The sequence below is a fragment of the Periplaneta americana genome, chromosome 8, assembly GCF_040183065.1.
Source record: "Periplaneta americana isolate PAMFEO1 chromosome 8, P.americana_PAMFEO1_priV1, whole genome shotgun sequence".
Lineage (NCBI taxonomy): Eukaryota > Metazoa > Arthropoda > Insecta > Blattodea > Blattidae > Periplaneta > Periplaneta americana.
This window is the reverse complement of record NC_091124.1, coordinates 24,003,625-24,027,719: the sequence shown is the minus strand read 5'-3', so window position 1 is coordinate 24,027,719 and position 24,095 is coordinate 24,003,625. Positions and strand designations below refer to the sequence as shown.

Here is a 24,095-nt window from a genome sequence, read left to right as displayed (position 1 = left end):
CGTGAGAAACGTATTTAATAACAATAAAATTACGGTAACTATTCTGAACCTGCATTACAAGTAATTACAATGTTATTTTTCGTCTGAATTTCGACTTGCTATTAGTGCAGAAGTAACGTGAGAAACGTATTTAATAATAATAAAATTACGGTAACTATTCTGAACCTATATTACAAGTAATTACAATGTTATTTTTCGTCTGAATTTCGACTTGCTATTAGTGCAGAAGTAACGTGAGAAACGTATTTAATAATAATAAAATTACGGTAACTATTCTGAACCTATATTACAAGTAATTACAATGTTATTTTTCGTCTGAATTTCGACTGGCTATTAGTGCAGAAGTAACGTGAGAAACGTATTTAATAATAATAAAATTACGGTAACTATTCTGAACCTATATTACAAGTAATTACAATGTTATTTTTCGTCTGAATTTCGACTTGCTATTAGTGCAGAAGTAACGTGAGAAACGTATTTAATAACAATAAAATTACGGTAACTATTCTGAACCTGCATTACAAGTAATTACAATGTTATTTTTCGTCTGAATTTCGACTTGCTATTAGTGCAGAAGTAACGTGAGAAACGTATTTAATAACAATAAAATTACGGTAACTATTCTGAACCTGCATTACAAGTAATTACAATGTTATTTTTCGTCTGAATTTCGACTTGCTATTAGTGCAGAAGTAACGTGAGAAACGTATTTAATAATAATAAAATTACGGTAACTATTCTGAACCTATATTACAAGTAATTACAATGTTATTTTTCGTCTGAATTTCGACTTGCTATTAGTGCAGAAGTAACGTGAGAAACGTATTTAATAATAATAAAATTACGGTAACTATTCTGAACCTACATTACAAGTAATTACAATGTTATTTTTCGTCTGAATTTCGACTTGCTATTAGTGCAGAAGTAACGTGAGAAACGTATTTAATAATAATAAAATTACGGTAACTATTCTGAATCTACATTACAAGTAATTACAATGTTATTTTTCGTCTGAATTTCGACTTGCTATTAGTGCAGAAGTAACGTGAGAAACGTATTTAATAATAATAAAATTACGGTAACTATTCTGAACCTATATTACAAGTAATTACAATGTTATTTTTCGTCTGAATTTCGACTTGCTATTAGTGCAGAAGTAACGTGAGAAACGTATTTAATAATAATAAAATTACGGTAACTATTCTGAACCTACATTACAAGTAATTACAATGTTATTTTTCGTCTGAATTTCGACTTGCTATTAGTGCAGAAGTAACGTGAGAAACGTATTTAATAATAATAAAATTACGGTAACTATTCTGAACCTATATTACAAGTAATTACAATGTTATTTTTCGTCTGAATTTCGACTTGCTATTAGTGCAGAAGTAACGTGAGAAACGTATTTAATAATAATAAAATTACGGTAACTATTCTGAACCTATATTACAAGTAATTACAATGTTATTTTTCGTCTGAATTTCGACTTGCTATTAGTGCAGAAGTAACGTGAGAAACGTATTTAATAATAATAAAATTACGGTAACTATTCTGAACCTACATTACAAGTAATTACAATGTTATTTTTCGTCTGAATTTCGACTGGCTATTAGTGCAGAAGTAACGTGAGAAACGTATTTAATAATAATAAAATTACGGTAACTATTCTGAACCTATATTACAAGTAATTACAATGTTATTTTTCGTCTGAATTTCGACTTGCTATTAGTGCAGAAGTAACGTGAGAAACGTATTTAATAATAATAAAATTACGGTAACTATTCTGAACCTATATTACAAGTAATTACAATGTTATTTTTCGTCTGAATTTCGACTTGCTATTAGTGCAGAAGTAACGTGAGAAACGTATTTAATAACAATAAAATTACGGTAACTATTCTGAACCTGCATTACAAGTAATTACAATGTTATTTTTCGTCTGAATTTCGACTTGCTATTAGTGCAGAAGTAACGTGAGAAACGTATTTAATAATAATAAAATTACGGTAACTATTCTGAACCTATATTACAAGTAATTACAATGTTATTTTTCGTCTGAATTTCGACTTGCTATTAGTGCAGAAGTAACGTGAGAAACGTATTTAATAATAATAAAATTACGGTAACTATTCTGAACCTACATTACAAGTAATTACAATGTTATTTTTCGTCTGAATTTCGACTGGCTATTAGTGCAGAAGTAACGTGAGAAACGTATTTAATAATAATAAAATTACGGTAACTATTCTGAACCTATATTACAAGTAATTACAATGTTATTTTTCGTCTGAATTTCGACTTGCTATTAGTGCAGAAGTAACGTGAGAAACGTATTTAATAATAATAAAATTACGGTAACTATTCTGAACCTATATTACAAGTAATTACAATGTTATTTTTCGTCTGAATTTCGACTTGCTATTAGTGCAGAAGTAACGTGAGAAACGTATTTAATAATAATAAAATTACGGTAACTATTCTGAACCTATATTACAAGTAATTACAATGTTATTTTTCGTCTGAATTTCGACTTGCTATTAGTGCAGAAGTAACGTGAGAAACGTATTTAATAATAATAAAATTACGGTAACTATTCTGAACCTACATTACAAGTAATTACAATGTTATTTTTCGTCTGAATTTCGACTTGCTATTAGTGCAGAAGTAACGTGAGAAACGTATTTAATAATAATAAAATTACGGTAACTATTCTGAACCTATATTACAAGTAATTACAATGTTATTTTTCGTCTGAATTTCGACTTGCTATTAGTGCAGAAGTAACGTGAGAAACGTATTTAATAATAATAAAATTACGGTAACTATTCTGAACCTATATTACAAGTAATTACAATGTTATTTTTCGTCTGAATTTCGACTGGCTATTAGTGCAGAAGTAACGTGAGAAACGTATTTAATAATAATAAAATTACGGTAACTATTCTGAACCTATATTACAAGTAATTACAATGTTATTTTTCGTCTGAATTTCGACTTGCTATTAGTGCAGAAGTAACGTGAGAAACGTATTTAATAATAATAAAATTACGGTAACTATTCTGAACCTATATTACAAGTAATTACAATGTTATTTTTCGTCTGAATTTCGACTTGCTATTAGTGCAGAAGTAACGTGAGAAACGTATTTAATAATAATAAAATTACGGTAACTATTCTGAACCTATATTACAAGTAATTACAATGTTATTTTTCGTCGGAATTTCGACTTGCTATTAGTGCAGAAGTAACGTGAGAAACGTATTTAATAATAATAAAATTACGGTAACTATTCTGAACCTATATTACAAGTAATTACAATGTTATTTTTCGTCTGAATTTCGACTTGCTATTAGTGCAAAAGTAACGTGAGAAACGTATTTAATAATAATAAAATTACGGTAACTATTCTGAACCTATATTACAAGTAATTACAATGTTATTTTTCGTCTGAATTTCGACTTGCTATTAGTGCAGAAGTAACGTGAGAAACGTATTTAATAATAATAAAATTACGGTAACTATTCTGAACCTATATTACAAGTAATTACAATGTTATTTTTCGTCTGAATTTCGACTTGCTATTAGTGCAGAAGTAACGTGAGAAACGTATTTAATAATAATAAAATTACGGTAACTATTCTGAACCTACATTACAAGTAATTACAATGTTATTTTTCGTCTGAATTTCGACTTGCTATTAGTGCAGAAGTAACGTGAGAAACGTATTTAATAATAATAAAATTACGGTAACTATTCTGAACCTATATTACAAGTAATTACAATGTTATTTTTCGTCTGAATTTCGACTTGCTATTAGTGCAGAAGTAACGTGAGAAACGTATTTAATAATAATAAAATTACGGTAACTATTCTGAACCTATATTACAAGTAATTACAATGTTATTTTTCGTCTGAATTTCGACTTGCTATTAGTGCAGAAGTAACGTGAGAAACGTATTTAATAATAATAAAATTACGGTAACTATTCTGAACCTATATTACAAGTAATTACAATGTTATTTTTCGTCGGAATTTCGACTTGCTATTAGTGCAGAAGTAACGTGAGAAACGTATTTCATAATAATAAAATTATAAATCTGTATTTTTCAAGCATACTTTGAATTTTCTTATCTGCAGGGACAGTTTTGTCATCTCCGTATTGTTTCAAAAGACAGAATAAATTCCTTTCTAGAATTTGTCGACGTAAGTAGTTATTACTTACTTACTGGCTTTTAAGGAACCCGGAGGTTCATTGCCGCTCTGACATAAGCCCGCCATTGGTCCCTATCCTGAGCAAGATTAATCCAGTCTCTACCATCATATCTCACCTCCCTCAAATCCATTCTAATATTGTCCTCCCATCTGCGTCTCGGCCTCCCCAAATGTCTTTTTCCCTCCGACCTCCCAACTAACACTCTATATGCATTTCTGGATTCGCCCGTATGTGCTACATGACTGCCCATCTCAAACGTCTGGATTTAATGTTCCTAATTATGTCAGGTGAAGAATACAATGCGTGAAGTTCTGCGTTGTGTAACTTTCTCCATTCTCCTGTAACTTCATCCCTCTTAGCCCAAATATTTTCCCTAGCACCTTATTCTCATACACCCTTAACCTACGTTCCTCTCTCAAAATGAGAGTCCACGTCTCACAACCATAAAGAACAACTGGTAATATAACTGTTTTGTAAATTCTAACTTTCGAGGCTTATTTTGAAGTTTCGTAACAAACTGTTTTTACGGTGATGGGTTGTTAGCCCTTCGCCCAACCCCCACAAACTGAAGGACCACCCTTCATCAGCTGTCCGCGACTGCTTATTCAATATATTCGCAGCTACCCTCCATATCTGGAGGCCGTCTCCTCGATCCGCAAACTGAGGACGCGCCATGCCGTGGTGATATCAACAAAACATATGTCCCAAATTATTGTAGATTAGGCATTATTAGAGAATATTTCGAACCTGGTACAATATCACGTTACTGGTACAGTGACTCTCAGTTTATTGTATCATGATCACTTGGAAAGTTATCTGAAGTACCCTGATAAGGTGAGTTTTTTGTGTTAAATCGTACCGAATGAATACTAGGTATAAATTGATCTGATTCAATTTTCGGCGACATTTTGTAACCAGCAGCATGAAGACATTTGTGGCTCTGGCACTTCTGGTAACCTTCGGCATTATGGTAAGGAATACTAAGTCATATTCCTTTCATAAAAATAGACTAATCATATAAACAATATTTTACATTTTAACTTCAGCAATCACATTTTCTTTATTATGAATTAAAGCAGTGTCAGATTTTAAAATTTTGGGCCTCCTGTGAAACAATAGTTTATTACGAACCTCCCTTCTTTACAAGTTAGAATATATTTCATTATGCAATATTTTTCTGTAAGAATTCGACAAGGTTTCTCAGTACTAGAACACTGGACTTCTAAGTATAGCCCTGCGTTTGCTTACTTTGAATACAAGTTAGGCGTACGTCGATCATACTAGCTACTCTTCGTACGGAGAACAAGTTGTCAGTCAGGGTTCACGCTGGGGTCTCTCCCCGAACATTCCACTATTGTGTGTTTACATCTATTCGGGTGCCTGTGTCTATTTATATGTCAGTGAACAACAGGAATAATAGGCCTGCTCAAGTATAAAATACCACTTGGATTTAATAAGAGTTATAACGAAGTATTTATTTAAGAGTAGCTTACGAGAAATAAAAGATAATTTTTTACCATGATTAGGCAAAATTAAAAATTTTCAGGAACCAGCCGCTTTATTTTCGGGAGCCAACACATTTTGCTCAAACATGCAATGAGAAAACCATTCGAGCTAAGATGTTACATTTACTGAAATATATTAAACAATATTAAATATCTGTGCAATAGAAACACTCGCTCCCAGAGACGCTCTGTGCTCTCCACTGAAGCTATGTAGTGACAATATCTTGAGATGCGCAACAAATGTAACAATATTAATCTAAGAAGCACATTCGAATTTCTTCATACAACAGCTTTTGTTAACATTATGTATTAGTCGTACAGTTGTGACAAAAAAGAAATGGAAGTCTTAAAAATATTAAAAATTATTTTGACGTTATGTTTGATACTCCACTGATTGTTAATTCTTTTAATATTTTGATGGCGTTTTTTTATGGAACTTTATTCTCAAAATAAGGTGACAATTCAATATTTTATTTAATCTGTACTTGGGAAACATTAAATTAAAATTACTTCTCATCTTAATTGTGAACATAATTCACATATGAGCCTAATCTAATTTGAATATCTCAGGAATGTCGGTAAATTTGTTTATATATATACCGAGATGCACTTATTCTTAAAATTGTTATTTTTAAGATTTGATAGAACACAAATCTGATCTAACTGATGTTTAAACAGGCCGAAGCTCGATCCTTCCCAGAATTGCTGAAGAAAAGCGAACAATATCCAGGTAAATAATTGATACTTTAATCCTGTTTTCAAGAAGTATAGTTAAATTAATTATACGAATATGTGAAGACTGTAATTAGGTTTTTACTTATTTTTCTCTTTGTTTCAAAATTAGTTGCAACAGACTATGTACGTAACATAAATTCAAGAATCACGGGCGGACAGCCAGCAAGCCGTGGTCAGTTCCCATGGCAGGTTGCTGTCGTGTTTGACGGTGGTTGGTTCTGTGGCGGATGCCTCATCTCAAACGAATGGATTCTTACTGCAAAACATTGTCTGTAAGTACAGCCGGCAATCAACTTTCAAAATATAATTTTTATTACTAATTAATCCTGTAATTGCTTATTAAATTATGAAACAAACAGATAAAAAATGCTCTTACATCATAAAACATTCAGTATCATATCTTAAATAACATTTATGCTCGACCATGCCGAAATGTAGTAATTATACACCTGGTAATAGCCCTTTAAAGGACTTCATTAAAGTACACCTATTCATTAAAGTTCAGGTGTTCCACCAATCAGAAAATACCATTGTAGCAATATGAAAGCGCAAGTATCGATTATTCTCGGATATGCAATCGAAAGACAACTAGTTCCGTTACTATAATAATTAGCGTTAATTGTAAATAATATTCAAATAAATTCAATTTGTCATCTCGTTTTTCAATGTCTAATTCAATTTCAAGGTTATATCAAGATTAATGTTTATTTTACTCTCTAGATTATATCAAGGTCAATGTCGACATTTGTTTCTCGGAAAAAATCAATACTTTCGCATCTGCGCACATCTCACAATTTACGAGGTATTGCACAAGGTCAGTTCCGCTCCTCAGTTAGTTAAGAATAACATGAATATATATATATATATATATATATATATATATATATGAATAATTTCAAGTTAGGAATATGGTAGAAGGTAAAGTAAAGGTATCCCCGTAATATGCCATGAAGGCACTTGGGGGGCATGGAGGTAGAGCCCCATGATTTCCATGACCTCGGCACTAGAATGAGGTGGTGTGGTCGGCACCACGCTCTGACCGCCTTTCATCCCCGGGAAAGAACCGGTACTCAATTTTATAGGAGGCTGAGTGAACCTCGGGGCCGTTCTGAAAGTTTGGCAACGAGAAAAAATCCTATCACCACCTGGGATCGAACCCCCGACCTTCCAGTCCGTAGCATAAAAAGTCGTATGAAACTTGACTATAATGGTAATTAAGACGTTCTCATGAAAATTATGAAACGAGCTTGAGCTCGTTTCATAAACATACTCGCGTCTTAATTACTACCATTATAGGCTCGTTGCATAATGTACTATGATGTTTGCTATTTAAATAAAACTGAACAGTCCTCATTGATATAAACCACCGGTGACCAAAGCGGGTGTCGCGATTACATCGTGTAATCACAGACATTCAACCGGGTACGAGGAGTTTCCTGTACATTGCTATGTGTTTCACTCACGTACTGAAGGCAAGCAGTGGCGGTATCATGTCGCTCTATAAACTCTGTCTCTACAAGCAGAAGAGGTGGTTTCGTGAAGAATGAGGAGAACTTTTTTTGTTGTTCTGTCGGACAAAATGTAATATGTTTACTTGGCTCAACGGTTCAATTAGGAGTATACAGAAACATTAATTGGAGTATGGAAAGTATGGAATATTAGCTCGGTACTAAATAGTCCTCGAAACAAAGAGTTTGGTACAGGTTAACTCGGTACTAAATTCCCCTGAGGACAAATAGCCTGGGACAGATTAGCTCGGTATTAAATTCTCCTGAGGACAAATAATATCGGACAGATTAGCTTGCTACTAGACTCTCCTCGGGATAAATAATCTGGGAAAGATTGGGTCGATACAAAATTCTGCTCGAGGCAAATACTCTGGAACAGATTAGCTTGTTTTTTGGCACGAATTGTAATTTTAGATACAACACTTAATTTTAATCACAATCTATGATTTTTGTGGATGACACATGGAGCAGCTGAAATTTTACTTTTGCCAAAAATCTTTCTGGCAATATGTATGACAATCATATTCTGTTATAGGAAATATCTCATGTTATAACATACGAAGAGAGAGAATTTTTTTTTTTTTAACTGTAATAAGAACATTAAAATATTATCTTTGTATCTTCTTACCGGTGTCTTGATTTCTGACATAGGTACAATTGATATTTTCAATATATTTGTATTCCTCACATAATATCTAGCAAATTTAGCCGTAAAATTACATGTATGTATGTATTTATTTATTCACACTGCAATGGGTATATACCCGGTGGCAGTGGTAACTAATTACAGTCAATAATGACAATAATAAACTTGTTAATTAAAAATACACTTAATAACAATAATAATAATAATAATAATAATAATAGTAATAATAATAATAATAATAATAATAATAATAATAATAATAATAATAATAATAATAATAATAATAATAGGGAATATCCTAAATTAAATGAAGCACCATCACTTAAAATAACATTTAAAATAAATCTAATTTGTATCTTAAATCTAAAGTTCGAACTAAAACCCACGAGTATGATATGTTCATATCTGCACAAGTACCTTTCCATATTACACTCATTTCGCTGTCAACTCACACACTGCACTGGAACTACGATACATTTCACTGATTCTATCCTGATTTCACTAACACTTCAAAAACATTTCACTGTTCAAATACTTTGCACTGCCACTATAAACTATAAAGCTTCCCTGACAGGAACACGTTTCACTGACACAACACACTTCACTGACACAACATAATTCTTCACTGATACAACACTTCAATAACAAAATATAATTTACATCCTTTACATACTGTGTATAATTATCGTCTATTAGTAAAGTCCTTAAGCCTATTTTTAAATATGTTTTTGGTTGTTGGTAAAGCCTTTAGTAAGTCTGCAGGTAAAGCATTCCAGTCCCTGAGAGTACGATTGAGAAAAGAAAACTTTCCAGTGTCCGTCCTCTGTCTTCTTTCCCTAAATTTATATGAGTGCTGCTTAAAAATATTCAGAACACAAGTATTGTCATTTTCTCTACTAAATATACTATATTGTAATAAACAAACAAATAACCATTGCTGGTGTTGTTTCAGTGGTTCTACATTTCAAATCACTTTGGGATCTAATAAGTTATACCAACTTGACGAAGGTGGAGTAATTGTCTATTCAACAACCAGTATCGCACATGACACTGATGACATTGGTCTAATAAAAGTTAATGTGACTTACAGCGGTGAGTATTTTAATTCTTGGGTTGTAACGCACGCAGAATGCAAACTAATGTAAATAATGTAAATTTGCATAATGTAAATAAGTTCTAAAACAAAAATGTATGATTTGAAAATTGAAGTGGCTCAAACTGATATTGAATACATGAAATGAAATACATACTTCAGAGTTGAACGCAATTGAATTGAAGAGTCCAAAAGCAATTTTATTATGAAAGGCTAGCATTGCAACATTAAAGCAAATAAACAAACAAAAATAGTACATTATGCAACGAGCCTATAATGGTAGTAATTAAGAGGCGAGTATGTTTATGAAACGAGCGCAAGCGAGTTTCATAATTTTCATACGAGAGTCTTAATTACCATTATAGTCAAGTTTCATACGACTTTTTATGCTCGACCATAATTCTGACTTGAAATTATTCATAAGTATTCATTTTATTCTTATCTGACTGAGGAGCGGAACTGAACTTGTGCAATAGCTCGTAAATTGGGAGATGTGCGCAGACGCGAAAGTATTGATTTTTTCCGAGAAACAAATGTCGACATTGACCTTGATATAATCTAGAGAGTAAAATAAACATTAATCTTGATATAACCTTGAAATTGAATTAGACATTGAAAAACGAGATGACAAATTGAATTTATTTGAATATTATTTACAAGTAACGCTAATTATTACAGTAACAGAACTGACTTTATTTCAAATGTAGGTGACTTATTGTGCAATTGGTGAAATGAATTTGCGGGAATGTGCTTTGTGAAAGGCTGGAAGATGACGATGAATAGATGTTAATTTGTGTGTTGTTTTTTCGACTGAGTTTAATATTGTATTTGAGATTTCAATTTTATTTTGGATCGATTCTTCAACATAACCTTCTGCGACAGTATTGGATTTCCAGCCTCCGTGACGTTTCGCTAGTTGTTTTTCGATTGCATATCCGAGAATAATCGATACTTGCGCTTTCATATTGCTACAATGGTAATTTTCTGATTGGTGGAACACCTGAACTTTAATGAATAAGTGTACTTTAATGAGGTCCATTAAAGGGTTGCTACCAGGTGTATAATTACTACATTTCGGCATGGTCGAGCATAAAAAAATTAATAAAAGGATTAGAAACGATTACCGACTTTGTTCAACAAGGAAGAGATTTTTTTATCAGAATTTCAGATTTATTTTGTAGTTTCTTATCGAAATTGTTTATTATTTTCAATCAAATCACGTACCCTTAGTATTCTTCAATTATTTTCACATAAGGCAGAAATTTCACTAAACATTTTGTTAATCATGAAGTATAATTTTTCTATTTGCTGAAATGTTATTGCAAGATTAGATGACGTAGCCAATGTCCTAAATATCTGTGTAATCTTTGCAGATTACATCAGTCCTATTCGTCTGCCCTCACGGTCTGATCAAGATAAAACTTTTGTTGGTGAAACTGTTCGAGCCAGTGGATGGGGGAAAACTTCTGACAGTAAGTATAATACCATTTTATGTACTACTATTTTAATTTAAAATACTGCTTCATGGTGATATGCATAGCTAAACAATGGAAAATTGCACCAATAAAAATAAAATTTACTGTCCTCCTTCAATAATTAATATTATGTTGGGATGAGGTCTAAAAGAAATGGGCCACGGACCTGGATTCATATCCCCATGATCCCTCTAATTACTCTAAATTAATTAATAATTACATCTATCATAAATCCACAAATCAATCGACCTCCTAAAGGCCAAATTGGTTAGCCTCTTATATTGAGACAACTCATCCTGCCTAAGGTATTTCCGTGGTTTTCCTAAGGCGTTAAGACAAATGTCGGGATGAGACCTAAGAGAAATGGGCCACGGACCTAAATGCTCTTCCCCATAAATTCCTCCTTTTTCTAAAAAACGACGCAATTCCCTAGTTCAGAGTCTAAAAAATTACTAAATACATGTGCAAGGTCACTCATGTAGTCGCAATGCGAAAGGACAGGGAACCTTTCAATTTGCAGATTCAGAATTCACGGCGTCTCTCCTGGCGGTCTTCACCTGCCTTGTCATCGAACAACAGACGACAGAGTCTTCTCGACTCCTCCTGCACTGCGAAATGACACAGTTCATTTCAATGTGAAGATTTACACCAGCCATCTCCTCGTCCCGTCCCGTGATCACATTTGCGTCCCCCTCGCGTATGTGGTACCTAAGAAGTTACGTCCATTTTCGGTTTTCCCCTTCAAAATTTTCTACAGCTCCATCAGTGGGGCAGCGTATTTAGTTTCTTACAGCCCCGAACCCCTTGCAAGGACGCGTTTTGCGTACCTTTTAAAGTTGTCCTTCCAATTCTCCTCGTTCAATTCAATTCAATTCAATAACATAGTTTTCAGAATATATATGATTATACTGCACTTAGGAGATCTCTATAGCACTTTCCAATTGGAAATCTGCTCATTTAATAGATTGAAGATAACATGTCCAACGACAGTTGATGTTTGACAGGAGCACCGGCATTCTGCGTTTATCTTTGCTATTTGTTTGACACTGGAAATAGCTTTCATAATACGTAATAGCATGTAAAATAAACCTAAACCTTTACTATGCTTTCATACACTTAATTTTTCCACTTTTAACATGTTTTCTAATTCTGAAATAAAAAAAAATAATAGATTCGAGATACAGCATGTTATTTTACATTGTAGATGCTTTACAATTAGTATAAAGACGAAGACACAACGTCCGAGAAACAAAAAGTAAATAACGATCGCACAATGGCAAAAAAGTGATGCATTATCATTCTTCGTTATTGGCTTAATATATTTAATTAGTTTAAGACAAAGTCATTAACTAAGAAATATATTACAGTTCACAAAAGTACATTAGATGTATTTTTTAAATTTATTTTACTTGGTTATTTAACGACGCTGTATCAACTACGAGGTTATTTAGCGTCGATGAAATTGATGATAGCGAGATAATATTTGGCGAGATGAGGCCGAGGGTTCGCCATAGATTACCTGACATTTGCCTCATGGTTGGGGAAAACCTCGGAAAAACCCAACCAGGCAATCAGCCCAAGCGGGAATCGAACCCGCACCCGAGCGCAAGTCTGGATCGGCAGGCAAGCGCCTTAACCGCCTTAGCTATGCCGGTGTGTTCCAAAATATTTGTAATATAGGGTGTGTCTAAATTTCCATTACAGACTTTGAAAGACGGTTAAGTTTTGCATCCCCGCCACAAACAAAATGCCACCACATCACATGCTGAACTCTCCCACTTCTGCTGCTAACTGTACGTTGTTTTTCTTCTGGGTCCACTTATAAGGGCTCGATGTGACGACCAGCGACATCAACAACACACGGTAGCTATGTACCATGTTCTGGTACACACGATCACCATTATCCGGTAGTCTAACATCCGCCGCAGCCGTAACCCACTCCAGGAGGTCTTCCTCTCATTCCACAGGTGCCTTGTAAATCAGTCTCTTCATGTGACCCCACAGGAAGTAGTCTAGCGGAATCAAGTCGTGTGAACGTGCAGGCCAAGCAATCGGGCCATCACGACCTATCCACTGTTGCGTAAACCGTTGATGCAGATGACCTCGGATCGCAAGAGTAAAATGAGGTGGTGCACCATCATGCTGAAACCACATGTTTTGACGCACATGCAGTAGCCTATGCAGTACGTGTTCAAGGAAAACCAAATAAGCGTGACCCGTGAGATTAAATTGAAGAAGATATGGCCCAATAACACATCGATCCAGAAACCCCGTCCACATGTTGATACCGTATCGTTGATGAAAGTCATGGGGATGCGTAGCAAATGGGTTTTCACCGGCCCAAACATGGCTGTTGGAATTGAAAACATCTTCCCTGGTGAATTTGGCTTCATCGGTGAATAGGATTTGCCGTAGAAAGTCGGGCTCATTACAACAGTGCAAGAACCACCTGCAGAAGTGGTCTTGTGGCTCAAAATCTTCTGGACGCATTGCCTGTACTCTCTGGGGGAGGTATGGGTGTAGCTGCTGCTCATGCGTAGCACGCGAGACTGTTTTGTGATCCACATTGAGTCTACGCGCTATGTTTCGAGTACTCGTCATCGTATCCTCTTTCACCGCATGGAGTACAGCCTCTTCCAACTCGGGGATGCGGCACCTCCTTGGAGCACCGCAGTCGGACTTGTTGGTGATGAATGTACCGGTCTGCGAGGCCCGCTGGTAAACCTTGGCAAAGAGGGTTTGCGAAGGTGTCTGGCGGTGTGAAAAGCGCTCCTCATACACCTGACGAGCAGCCCTCCCATTGCACAGAGCTTCGCCGTACAAAAACATATCGTCGTATTTCCTAAACGTGTAGTTAATCATATACAGGGACATCATTTTATTTTTACTAACATTTTTAATATTAACCTGGCTATACCTTTAGAGAACAGGAAACACCGTTTGCTACCTCCTTCCAAGACTGGAGTTCGATGATACTGGCGCAAAATACAAACACATCACTTTACTAGGTACAGGAGGGAAGAAAAGTAGTTCATCCATTTGCGTAAAGTAGGAAATATCGCGATTTTGAGTTCGATAATTTTCATTAGGTTTTGTTTAGTCAAAATACAGTACAGTATTAACAATAAGTGTTTTTACTCACGAACTGAGTTATCCATGAGAACGTATTCATTATGCAGTGTATATTATACTGTCTACAGCACATTAGCGTACGATATAGAGAATGAAGTTAAAATGAAGAATAATCATAATATGGATAGTTAAACACATTTTTTAAAATGGTGGGCGTTCATTTCGATACAGGCTTCAGTTCTTTTGTGCATATTATCGCACTACAGACTATTGCATCTAATTCCAATTACCAGTTTCGTCCTTCATACTTAGTAACTCATGTTGAAATAATTCTGTACCTACTCTATAAAAGAGTACCTTACGTACTGTAAATTCAATCTTCACTTCTGCCCGACCCGCACAGATAAAATTACTCAGACAGACTATCTACTGTCCGTCCAAGTGGTTATGCCGCAGGATCGTAGAAAGGGGGGAAATTACATGACAGTTAATTACTTAACGAGGCCCTTTTATTTAAGTTATTTTAAACAGTTGTATAATATTATGTAAACGTCTAATTTCTAACAGAAATTAATGTTTTCAGAAAAGAGCTAAGACAGCCCAGCTCTTACAGAGGGTCGAGCTGAAGCAGGTGGGGGAAATCGGGATGCGATGTAGGCAAACGGACAGTACCTGTGCGAAAATATCATTCAATATTGATAGCTCTTTCGTCACTGGAAAACGCGAACATATTTCTGGAACGTATTATACTCACTATGTCAGTTGTTTACTATATGCGGCCTTGGTTCTGTGTGGAACTTCACTAGTAGAAGGGGTGGGAGTGAAGTACATTCAAAAACTCAGGTACAATAAAAATTGATGTAAAAATAAAATGATGTCCCTGTACAACAGCAACACACTGCCAGTGACTTACAGCTCGACTTCGAGTGAAGGATGATAAACAAATGAACACAAGCACTACAGCAGGTACGAACGGCGTGTCCCCGAGTAGCTCACAAAATCAACTGAATGGCATGTCAACAAACCTGTAGCGGACACGGAACATCAGGTGATTGTTGAATGACGTACGTAATACTTAGTCATTGGCGCCAAAAATGCTGGAGATTTGAACGTATGTTGTGGTGGTGTTTTGTTTGTAGCGCGGAAACGGTACGTTTCCGGACATGAGTTCCTATGCAAAACTTAACCGTCTTGGTCCCCACTATAAACCCTCAAATAATGTCATGGGAATTTAGAAACACACTGCATATAACCTCAATTTCTAATAACTTTAACGGTCTTACTAATAAAAACTCTATATACAGACGTTTAACTATCTTATACTTATGCAATGAGTAGCTCGTTTAGACGTCGTGTGTAAATTCGTTACTAATAACCACTACATACGTCGTGTATAACAGTATAACCAGGGCAAGTATAACTGTTACATAGCTACGTCATAGTTTCGTCATTACTTCATTACGAAAGGTAATAGAATATCTGAGGTTCTCTATTGCATCCGGTAGAGCGCTCTAGTGTGCCGTGTTAAGTAACTTATAGATAGTACAACTGGATCTGATCGATTATCACACTATATTTTTGTCAAAGAGTACAAGCTACAGCAATATTATTCTAATTATTCTGTGCACTTTGGTTTGTTCTTGTGTGGTTACAAGACACCATCATCATAAAATGACAGCCGATACGAACAGCTGTTAGAGGGGCGGCCATTTTTTCTCTATATACAACGCTTAAACAAGGGCTTTCATGTATATAACTACTGCAAAGCAATTCCCATTGTATAGTTATAGACTGTTTATACATCCATCGCTTATGCATGGTATATTAGCAACGTTTTCTGTCTCAACTCTGCATAAATCTCGTATAAAAACTACACAGGGCTTATTAGTAAGACCGTAAAAGTAGATGTACAGAATAAAGAAATATACCTACACCATCACAAGATAATAATGATATTTTATTTCCCACAACTTGGAATCACAATAATATAACAATCAATGGCAATAAATTGGAGAAGTCGGCAATTTCACCTAGCTACATGTCTTAAAATATTTTATGTATAAAAGAATGACGTCATTAATGATTATTAAATTAAATTTAGGAAGCACGTGTATGAAGGCGTCCATAATTCTGGCAACATTGTCACCGTTACCATGGCAACAGACCACTCCTCCTCTTTAAGTGATGCTGGCGCTTCTGTCAAATCCAACATTCGTTGGACATACCATAGACTTCCTACACGAATAGGAAAAGGACTTGATACCTATTCCATAGTATTTAGACTTAGAGGCTTGTTTAAGTATACATGTATAAAAAGGTGCATTCATAATGTTCGTTGCAACAGCAATAGCACTATTTATAGCTCTTACAAGTTTTTTTTAGTAGGTTATTTTACAATTTCTTTATGAACATCTTCGGTTATTTAGCGTCTGAATGAGATGAAGGTGATAATGCCGGTGAAATCAATCCGGGATCCAGCACCGTAAGTTACTCAGCATTTGCTCATATTGGGTTGAGGGAAAACCCCAGAAAAAAAACCTCAACCAGGTAACTTGCCCCGATCGGGAATCGAACTCGGGCCAGACGCACTCACCGTTACTCCACAGGTGTGGACTCTTACAAATTCCCAGAAATATGAAATTTATATTTGTTTTTTTAAATATTACCACATTGAAGGTCATCAGTCGACAATAACAAATGCACAATATAATATCGTGGGAATACCACCCTAAAAAAGAGACTTTTAAATTTATTAATAACAATTATTCACAACCCGATAGGCCTATATATTCTTAGCATTATCTAACATATGACATGGATACTTACAGATGTTCCAAATATTATGTAGGCCTATATTAGCTTGCACCTACAGCTATAAACAGGCTTAATGTCTTATATTGGAAATAAATTGTGTACATAAGGAAGAAATGCTCTAGTGGTTGGATTGATATCAATGAGCAAGTAACTTATACATCTGTATAAAAAAATGGGAAATTGTATTCATGGATAATATTTTGTTAATTAAACTTTCATTACAAGCGTTGTTTTAAGTACTATTAAATTTAATATTATTATGATATATGTTGCTCTTTCAGACGCAACAGGTATTACTGACACGCTTCAGTTTGTGGATCTCACGGTCATTGCTTACGAAGATTGTAGCAAAGTATACTGCTGTGTCACTACTGACATGATCTGTTACCGCACTCCTGGTGGCAAGAACACTTGCAGTGTAAGTAATAAGAAATATTAACGTTTGAGTTCAAATTCACATTAGCAGCTAGCATTTGTATAGAAATATTATATTAACATCCAGTATTTGGACAGAAATATTGCATTAGCAGCTAGCGTTTGAACAGAAATATTCAAGTTGGGGATCCTCCTCATTATGCTGCTTCTGTACGGCAATATCTGAATGAAGCCTTTCCTGATAGATGGGTGAGAAGGCGAGTATTTGTAGAGTGGCCTCCAAGATCTCCGGATCTTTCCCCTCTTGATTACTTTCTACGGGGTTACTTGAAATGTAAGGTATTTGCTACGCAACCTGCTGATATTGATGAGTTGAAAATAAGAAGTGTAGTGGAGTGTAGAGAAATATCACCAGAAGTCATTGAAAATGTTAAACAGGAATTTGTTCCGTCTTTCACATTGCCAGATCATAAATGTCCAACATTTCAAATATTTAAGTAACTGGACATTTGATTTTATGACGCGTATTTATTTTAACTATTTATTTTGTTACCATAGCAACATTTGTTGTATAAAAACAATTCATAGCTTGTGCAAACATGGAAAATAATAAGATCGTCGAATGGTATACAGAAAAAATATAGGGTGTCATTTAAAAAGGTTTGCGATGACGTCACAACTCACAGAACAATGTTATAAAGTATGGTTTGTTTTTGTGAAGAAGTGTGTTTTGAAATATGCTATTTGACGTGTCAGAGCATTTTTCGAAAAAAAATTCCATTTAACTGTAGCAGAAAATATGCGTGGCTTTTGAAACACATTGTATTAGCTGCTAGCATGTGGATGGAAATATTAGCCTACAACAGCAGCTAATATTTGGATATAAATATTACATTAGCAGCTAGCATTTGGGTGAAAACTGATGGTACGCAAATTATGGCACTTTATGAATGTGTTGAGCGTGTATGGAAGTGTTTTCAAAGTAGCTCTCAGAAGTCCTTGAGGAGAACCTCTCGTGTGCTGGGAATACCGCAGCAGACAGAGGGAAAGGTGCTACGTAAACGCTTACAGATGAAGTCGCGTATTACAGCTTCATCGGAAGCTCACACACACCGATAAATAATAAAGATATTGCTTCCCCTGTGAATTTCAAAAGTTTGGGCAGGAAGATGGGTTTATTGAGCATCTCATATTCAGCGATGAGGCAACAATCACATAATTTCACACTTCCCCAAGGTTGGACAGGACGAGCAGGAGACAAGGCCAACGGTTACATGAAATGGCTGCCGCGATCTCCTGACTTAACTCATTGCGATTATTTCTCGTGGGGTTATATAAAGGACAAAGTCTATGTGCCACCTTTACTACGAGATCTGCAGGATCTACGAATGAGGATTGAAGAAGCCGCAACAATGGTGACACCTGACAGGTTATCCAGAGTCTGGTAGGAGTTGGAATCGCGTCGACATTTCTCGCATCACACATGGCGCTTATATAGAATCGCTATAATGACACAAAACCTGGGAACTTTGTGCACCGCATGAACCATCAAATTTTGCCTAAGACTAAATAGTATTTGGAATAAAACGAATATTAAAGTGGGACTTACTTTAGAGACACGGTGTACATTAAAGTATTGCTATATCTTATGTTAGTAGAGAACGAATGTAAAGGTGAAGATAGCTGCACCTCGTGGAGGAATAAACTTCTTTTCACCTCCACTTTCTAGCAAGAGCGACGGAGAACAGAAGTTGTCATCTGCATACAAATGTATTATTTTAAAGAGCAGATACAGATACCTCTTAATCAGACGTCTCCAAAACCGCACTCGCGAGTAAGCCCCTGAACGGAACCGAAGCCAGTACGTAATGAGCGCGCTCCGCCTCACCCATCCCCACCTGTACTGTACTCAATGTTTATGCGCAAACGAAGAGCAGTGGCGGACTGCCATTATCATTGTGTTGGTCGGAGTGTTCGACCGTTTCACAATGTCTTCTAATCATGGACGTAGTACATTCAAGGATGAAGAGGAAGAGACATTTTTTGTGTTAGTGGGGAGAATGTGAAATGCTTAATTTGTCCGAAAATTCTTAAGGGGAGGCAGAGGTAAATATTTCAAAATCCACAAAATTTATCCGATTTGTTTGAAATTGATCATGGATATTAAGTATGTCATTAGTAATGGACATACCAAGTTTCAACTTTCTAAGTACAATAGTTCTGTAAATATTAATAATTTTATAAAACTTTATATCGTTTGATATAAAATGCTCCATGCACCATATTGTAAGAAATTTTCAATATTTCTTTTTATTTATATGTTCAGAGAAGGTATATAAATAATGATAAGTATTAGTTTATTATGGGAATAATATAGTAATACAGTTATCTTGGTTTTAATTTCATACTTTAAAGGGCACAAAATCAAAAACTAACATCGGAATATGAAAATATAGTGTATAAAGATAATAAAAATGGAAAAAACCAAATTTTCTTCAGTTTTTTGTTCAAAATTTCACCTCTATCTCCCCTTAAGAGTGTGTCAAAATTCAAAATGCGACGACAATACTCGACTCTTCACAAAGAACATCATACAATTACAGGCATGTTGACATGAGAAAATAATTTATTTTGGGGCTATCTGTATAACTGTTGGTTATACATAATAATCAGTACAGTATATTACAATACGTTTACACTTAGTTCCGCATGACATACTTATAGGTTTTTGTTTAATTTTAGGTGAAATGCTTAGGTCTACAAATATTTTGATAAATATAAAACAAGAAAATACAAACACAAATCATACACGTGTTCTCAGTCTTAAACAAAAAAAAAAAAAAGCTTCTTGCTAGCTATGTTCTAGCTTGGAATATTGGAAAATCAATGGAGCCCTTTACAGAAGCATCATTTGTAAAATTGTGCATACAGGACGTTACTAAAATACTGTGTCCAGAACAAAGTCAAAGTTTAAGAAAATTAAATTGTTTCCAATTAGAGTTCAGAGAAGGAATTTCAAGATTGTAAATGTAATTGAATCTGAAGTCGAAACCACAATTAACCAGTTTGTAGCTTACTCACTTGCATTGGATGAAAGCACAGATAGAAATGACAAAGCTCACCTAGTCATTTTCATCCGAGGAGTTAATGAACATTTTATTGTGTCTGAATGTCTTCTAGATGTAATTACAAAATACAACTGGAGAAGATGTTTTCCAGGCACTGAAAGGCACCATAGAACAGAAGAGGTTGAATTTGCAATGGCTTGTGCCAATAGCAACAGACGGCGCTCCAGCTTCATAGTATGTCAAAATAATATACAAATGTACTCGTATGATATTTCTTATTCTTTTCATGTTGTTATTTGTAAACATAAGCAGACCGTTGCCGCGATGCCCCACTGATCGCTTCCATCTGTTGAGGTACGAGTCTCTCCCCCTTCTCTAGCCTAACAGCACACTGTGTTCGGCGGGCAGCATCGGGAGCACGAATGACGATACGCTTTTTGGAGACCTCTACTCTTAATGAATATCTTGAAGCTATTCAAATTGAATATTGTTTTTGTTATAGGGTGACAGCGGTGGGTCAATTGTTTACTTGAAGGATGACGGTTACATTCTGGTTGGCGTTACCACATTTGGCGCTGCTGCCGGTTGTGAGTACGAATTGCCTGGTGGTGGCAGCAGAGTGACCAGCTTTCTGGACTGGATTCAGGAGCACACTGGCATTGTCATTAGCTAAATGGCATTACACTAACAAACACGATGCAAACAACTTTAATATTTACCAAGTGTGTAATTGAAGGAATAATATGTACAGAAACTAAATACCATAATGTATTAAAGTGTCTGATATAGTTACTACTTTCATTTTTTTCTCAATAGCTCACTATTTAATATTCATTTATTCATTCATTCGTAGTATTCTGCTCAAGGGCAGGTCTTTCACTGGAAACCCAGCATTCTCCAACCTTTCCTCTTCTCTGCCTTCATCTCTGTCTCCGCTTATGATCAATTTTTTTCTTGGGAAAGATAAATACCGCAGCTTCCCGTTGCTTTCCGCACACCACTCTCCCTTTCACATCTTAAGAGCTCCCAGTGTGGAGGTGAGGAGAGTGGATTTGACTACTTAGGCCCTCTCAACTTCACCGAAATAGGCCTAAATCTCAAGTCATTCCTAACACAGTTATTATTCAATCTCAAATTTAATATATATATATATATATATATATATATATATATATATAAACTAATAGCGTGTACTTGACTTACATCATTCACTCATATGAAGCCATTTTTTAGATCAATTTACAAACAGTCACTGCCCAGGGTGCGCTATAGGAGGCTGGTCTACACTACATCCACGATGAGATGATTATGGAGATTCGTTGAGATGCCATAGGGCAGTGATGTCAATTGATGCCCACAGGGGCAAGCACGCGCTTTAGAGCTCAGGAGAGCCTGAGCGCTTAACAGCGGAAAGGAAAGAGACAGACAAAAGAGGTAGTATATGCCGCTTGGTCGAGCTATATACAGGGATGGCCAGCACTGATTTAATGGATGAAGGGAAGGGAACTTATTAAAACTGTGTCTATGTTAATTTTTAGATTTGTCTGAGAAGTATAAGTGCATTACTAGAATGTAAGTTTTAATTTTAATGCTCATTTTTCACAAGTTTTTTTTTTATTCGAAAGGAATATTTTCTCAACTTTTTTTTACATAAAAGTGAAATTTTCAGATATATGCCTATTTATTTAGTAGCTTTATAGATAGTGAAACATTGTTTTCGTAAATCTAATATACCGTAGGCTAAATACGTATTACTGAAGATAGTGTATTACACATTTTGAAAATATTCGCATGGAAAACGTTTGTAAAGAAATGAATTAACAAAGCAACTATTGTTACATGATAAACAAAAGATATGTGCCCATGTGTTGTAAAAATGTCAGCTCTATAGCTTCAGCAAGTTTCGAGAAAATAATTTAATATTCTGATGATAGGATCACCTTAAAAGCATAATGCGATAAGAGTTTTGTTATGGAATATTAGTTAAAACATATACAGTACCTATGTAACTTTTCTTTGTACTATAATATTGTTTTCATTAGTTTATTGATTACTTTTATAAGGTCAAAGATACCATCAATATCAATTCCAGCTTATCTTATCATTACCAATCTCTCTCTTTTTGGGGGGGGGGGGAGATATCACTTTCTTTATGAATGATGTGTTTCATTCACTTAGTACAGTATAGTTCTACTACTATGGAATTTATGTGAATATTCCTTCTTAACTTTTTGCAATATTAAGAAATTGGTGTTAGTACTTTTGTTTTACAGACAATATAGATAATATCAAACAGAAAGAAGCAATATAAAAATAACGACATAAAATTTCACGTTCCATTTGAAGTTTGTGCACCACTGTTTTCATAATCCAACAGGATGCTTATTCCTCCTTCCATACCCAGCGCTTGATGCCCGCGCACGACGTCAAGGTCAGAAAAATGCGCTTGCTTTGACATCACTGCCTAACGGGAACCGGAGCTTCCTAGAGAAAACCCCTATGTTACCTAGACTAGAGTTGTGCGTTTTCCCTTTCAAGCCTGCCTACCATGTGCCATTCAGAATACGTCTGACATCCCGCTCTTGACCATGTAAACAACAGGCCGAGCGCAAGCTTGCCTGGCAGTACCCGCTCCTTCTCATACCAAGCGTAGTATGACCCAAGCGAGCCCAATGGGTTGTTACGAAGCCTGTGTGTAGTTTAACTGTACGCTATGGATTCTCAACAAGTGAAAGGCAAGTCAAGGTGCGGAGAGGAGACTATGTTTTGGTTAATGGAAATAGGAATGGATCTGATGCCTGGAAAAAAATTCTCTTGTGTAAATGAAAAAAAAAAAAAAAAAAAAAAAAAAAAAAAAAAAAAAAAAAAAAAAAAAAAAACTTCAAAACTAGAGGTTGCTGCGAAATGCAATACGTATGGAAAGATTTTAAAAGTGAAAACAGGTACCTCAGGCATGTTACGTCGTATATTATGTAAAGTGGAAAGAAATGTTCAAGATGGATGAAATATTTTGAACATTGATAAAGATTTTTTAGTGGAAAGGTATGTGGAAATGTGCGCGAAAGACTTGAGACCATTTTCTACTGTGGAAGGGGAAGGATTTTTAAAGTTAGGAGAGGCCCTATTAGATATATTTTCTCTCCTTAAAAACAGCATTTATTTAGATCTATTTCAATAATTTCTCGTCAGAGATCTTTCCTGCAATGAGAAATTCCAAATTGTAGAATTTGATACAACTCCACAAATCCTATTGCTTTATCTTTTGACTTTGCTTTGTAAAACATTTTTCTATTTACATACAGTAAGTATATTATGTTCTAAGGCAGGCCAGCACAAGGTTTGCGCTCTCCGAGCCGGCTCACAGCTCGTGAGCGGAATGCAGGTATTGGCTGCGCTCTGTATAAGGGTGGACTAGAAGAAGGGGTGATCTCGTACAAAATGTACACAAGGTGTTCATGAAATGAATTCCCGTTCAGTGTTTACAAAACTATCTTGGACTATTATTAATTAATAAAGAAATATTTATTTTACAGAAATAATAGAAATTCTATAGCTACTTAAATGTGCAATATTATTTGTTATAATTTTATT

At 35.2% G+C, this 24,095-nt stretch overlaps 1 protein-coding gene across 2 annotated transcripts in view; it reads left to right on the top strand.

Moving 5' to 3' along the window:
• LOC138704585 (brachyurin-like) overlaps positions 1-21,296 on the top strand; it is a 103,641-nt gene extending 82,345 nt beyond the window's left edge. For both annotated transcript variants that reach the window (XM_069832636.1, XM_069832635.1), the window contains exons 2-7: positions 6,397-6,448; positions 6,563-6,725; positions 9,560-9,699; positions 11,074-11,172; positions 17,343-17,479; positions 21,007-21,296. In XM_069832636.1, the coding sequence (XP_069688737.1) occupies positions 6,397-6,448; positions 6,563-6,725; positions 9,560-9,699; positions 11,074-11,172; positions 17,343-17,479; positions 21,007-21,177 (762 nt within the window). In that variant the 3' untranslated portion in view covers positions 21,178-21,296. The remainder of the gene's footprint in view (positions 1-6,396; positions 6,449-6,562; positions 6,726-9,559; positions 9,700-11,073; positions 11,173-17,342; positions 17,480-21,006) is intronic.
• Positions 21,297-24,095: the final 2,799 nt, after the last annotated feature.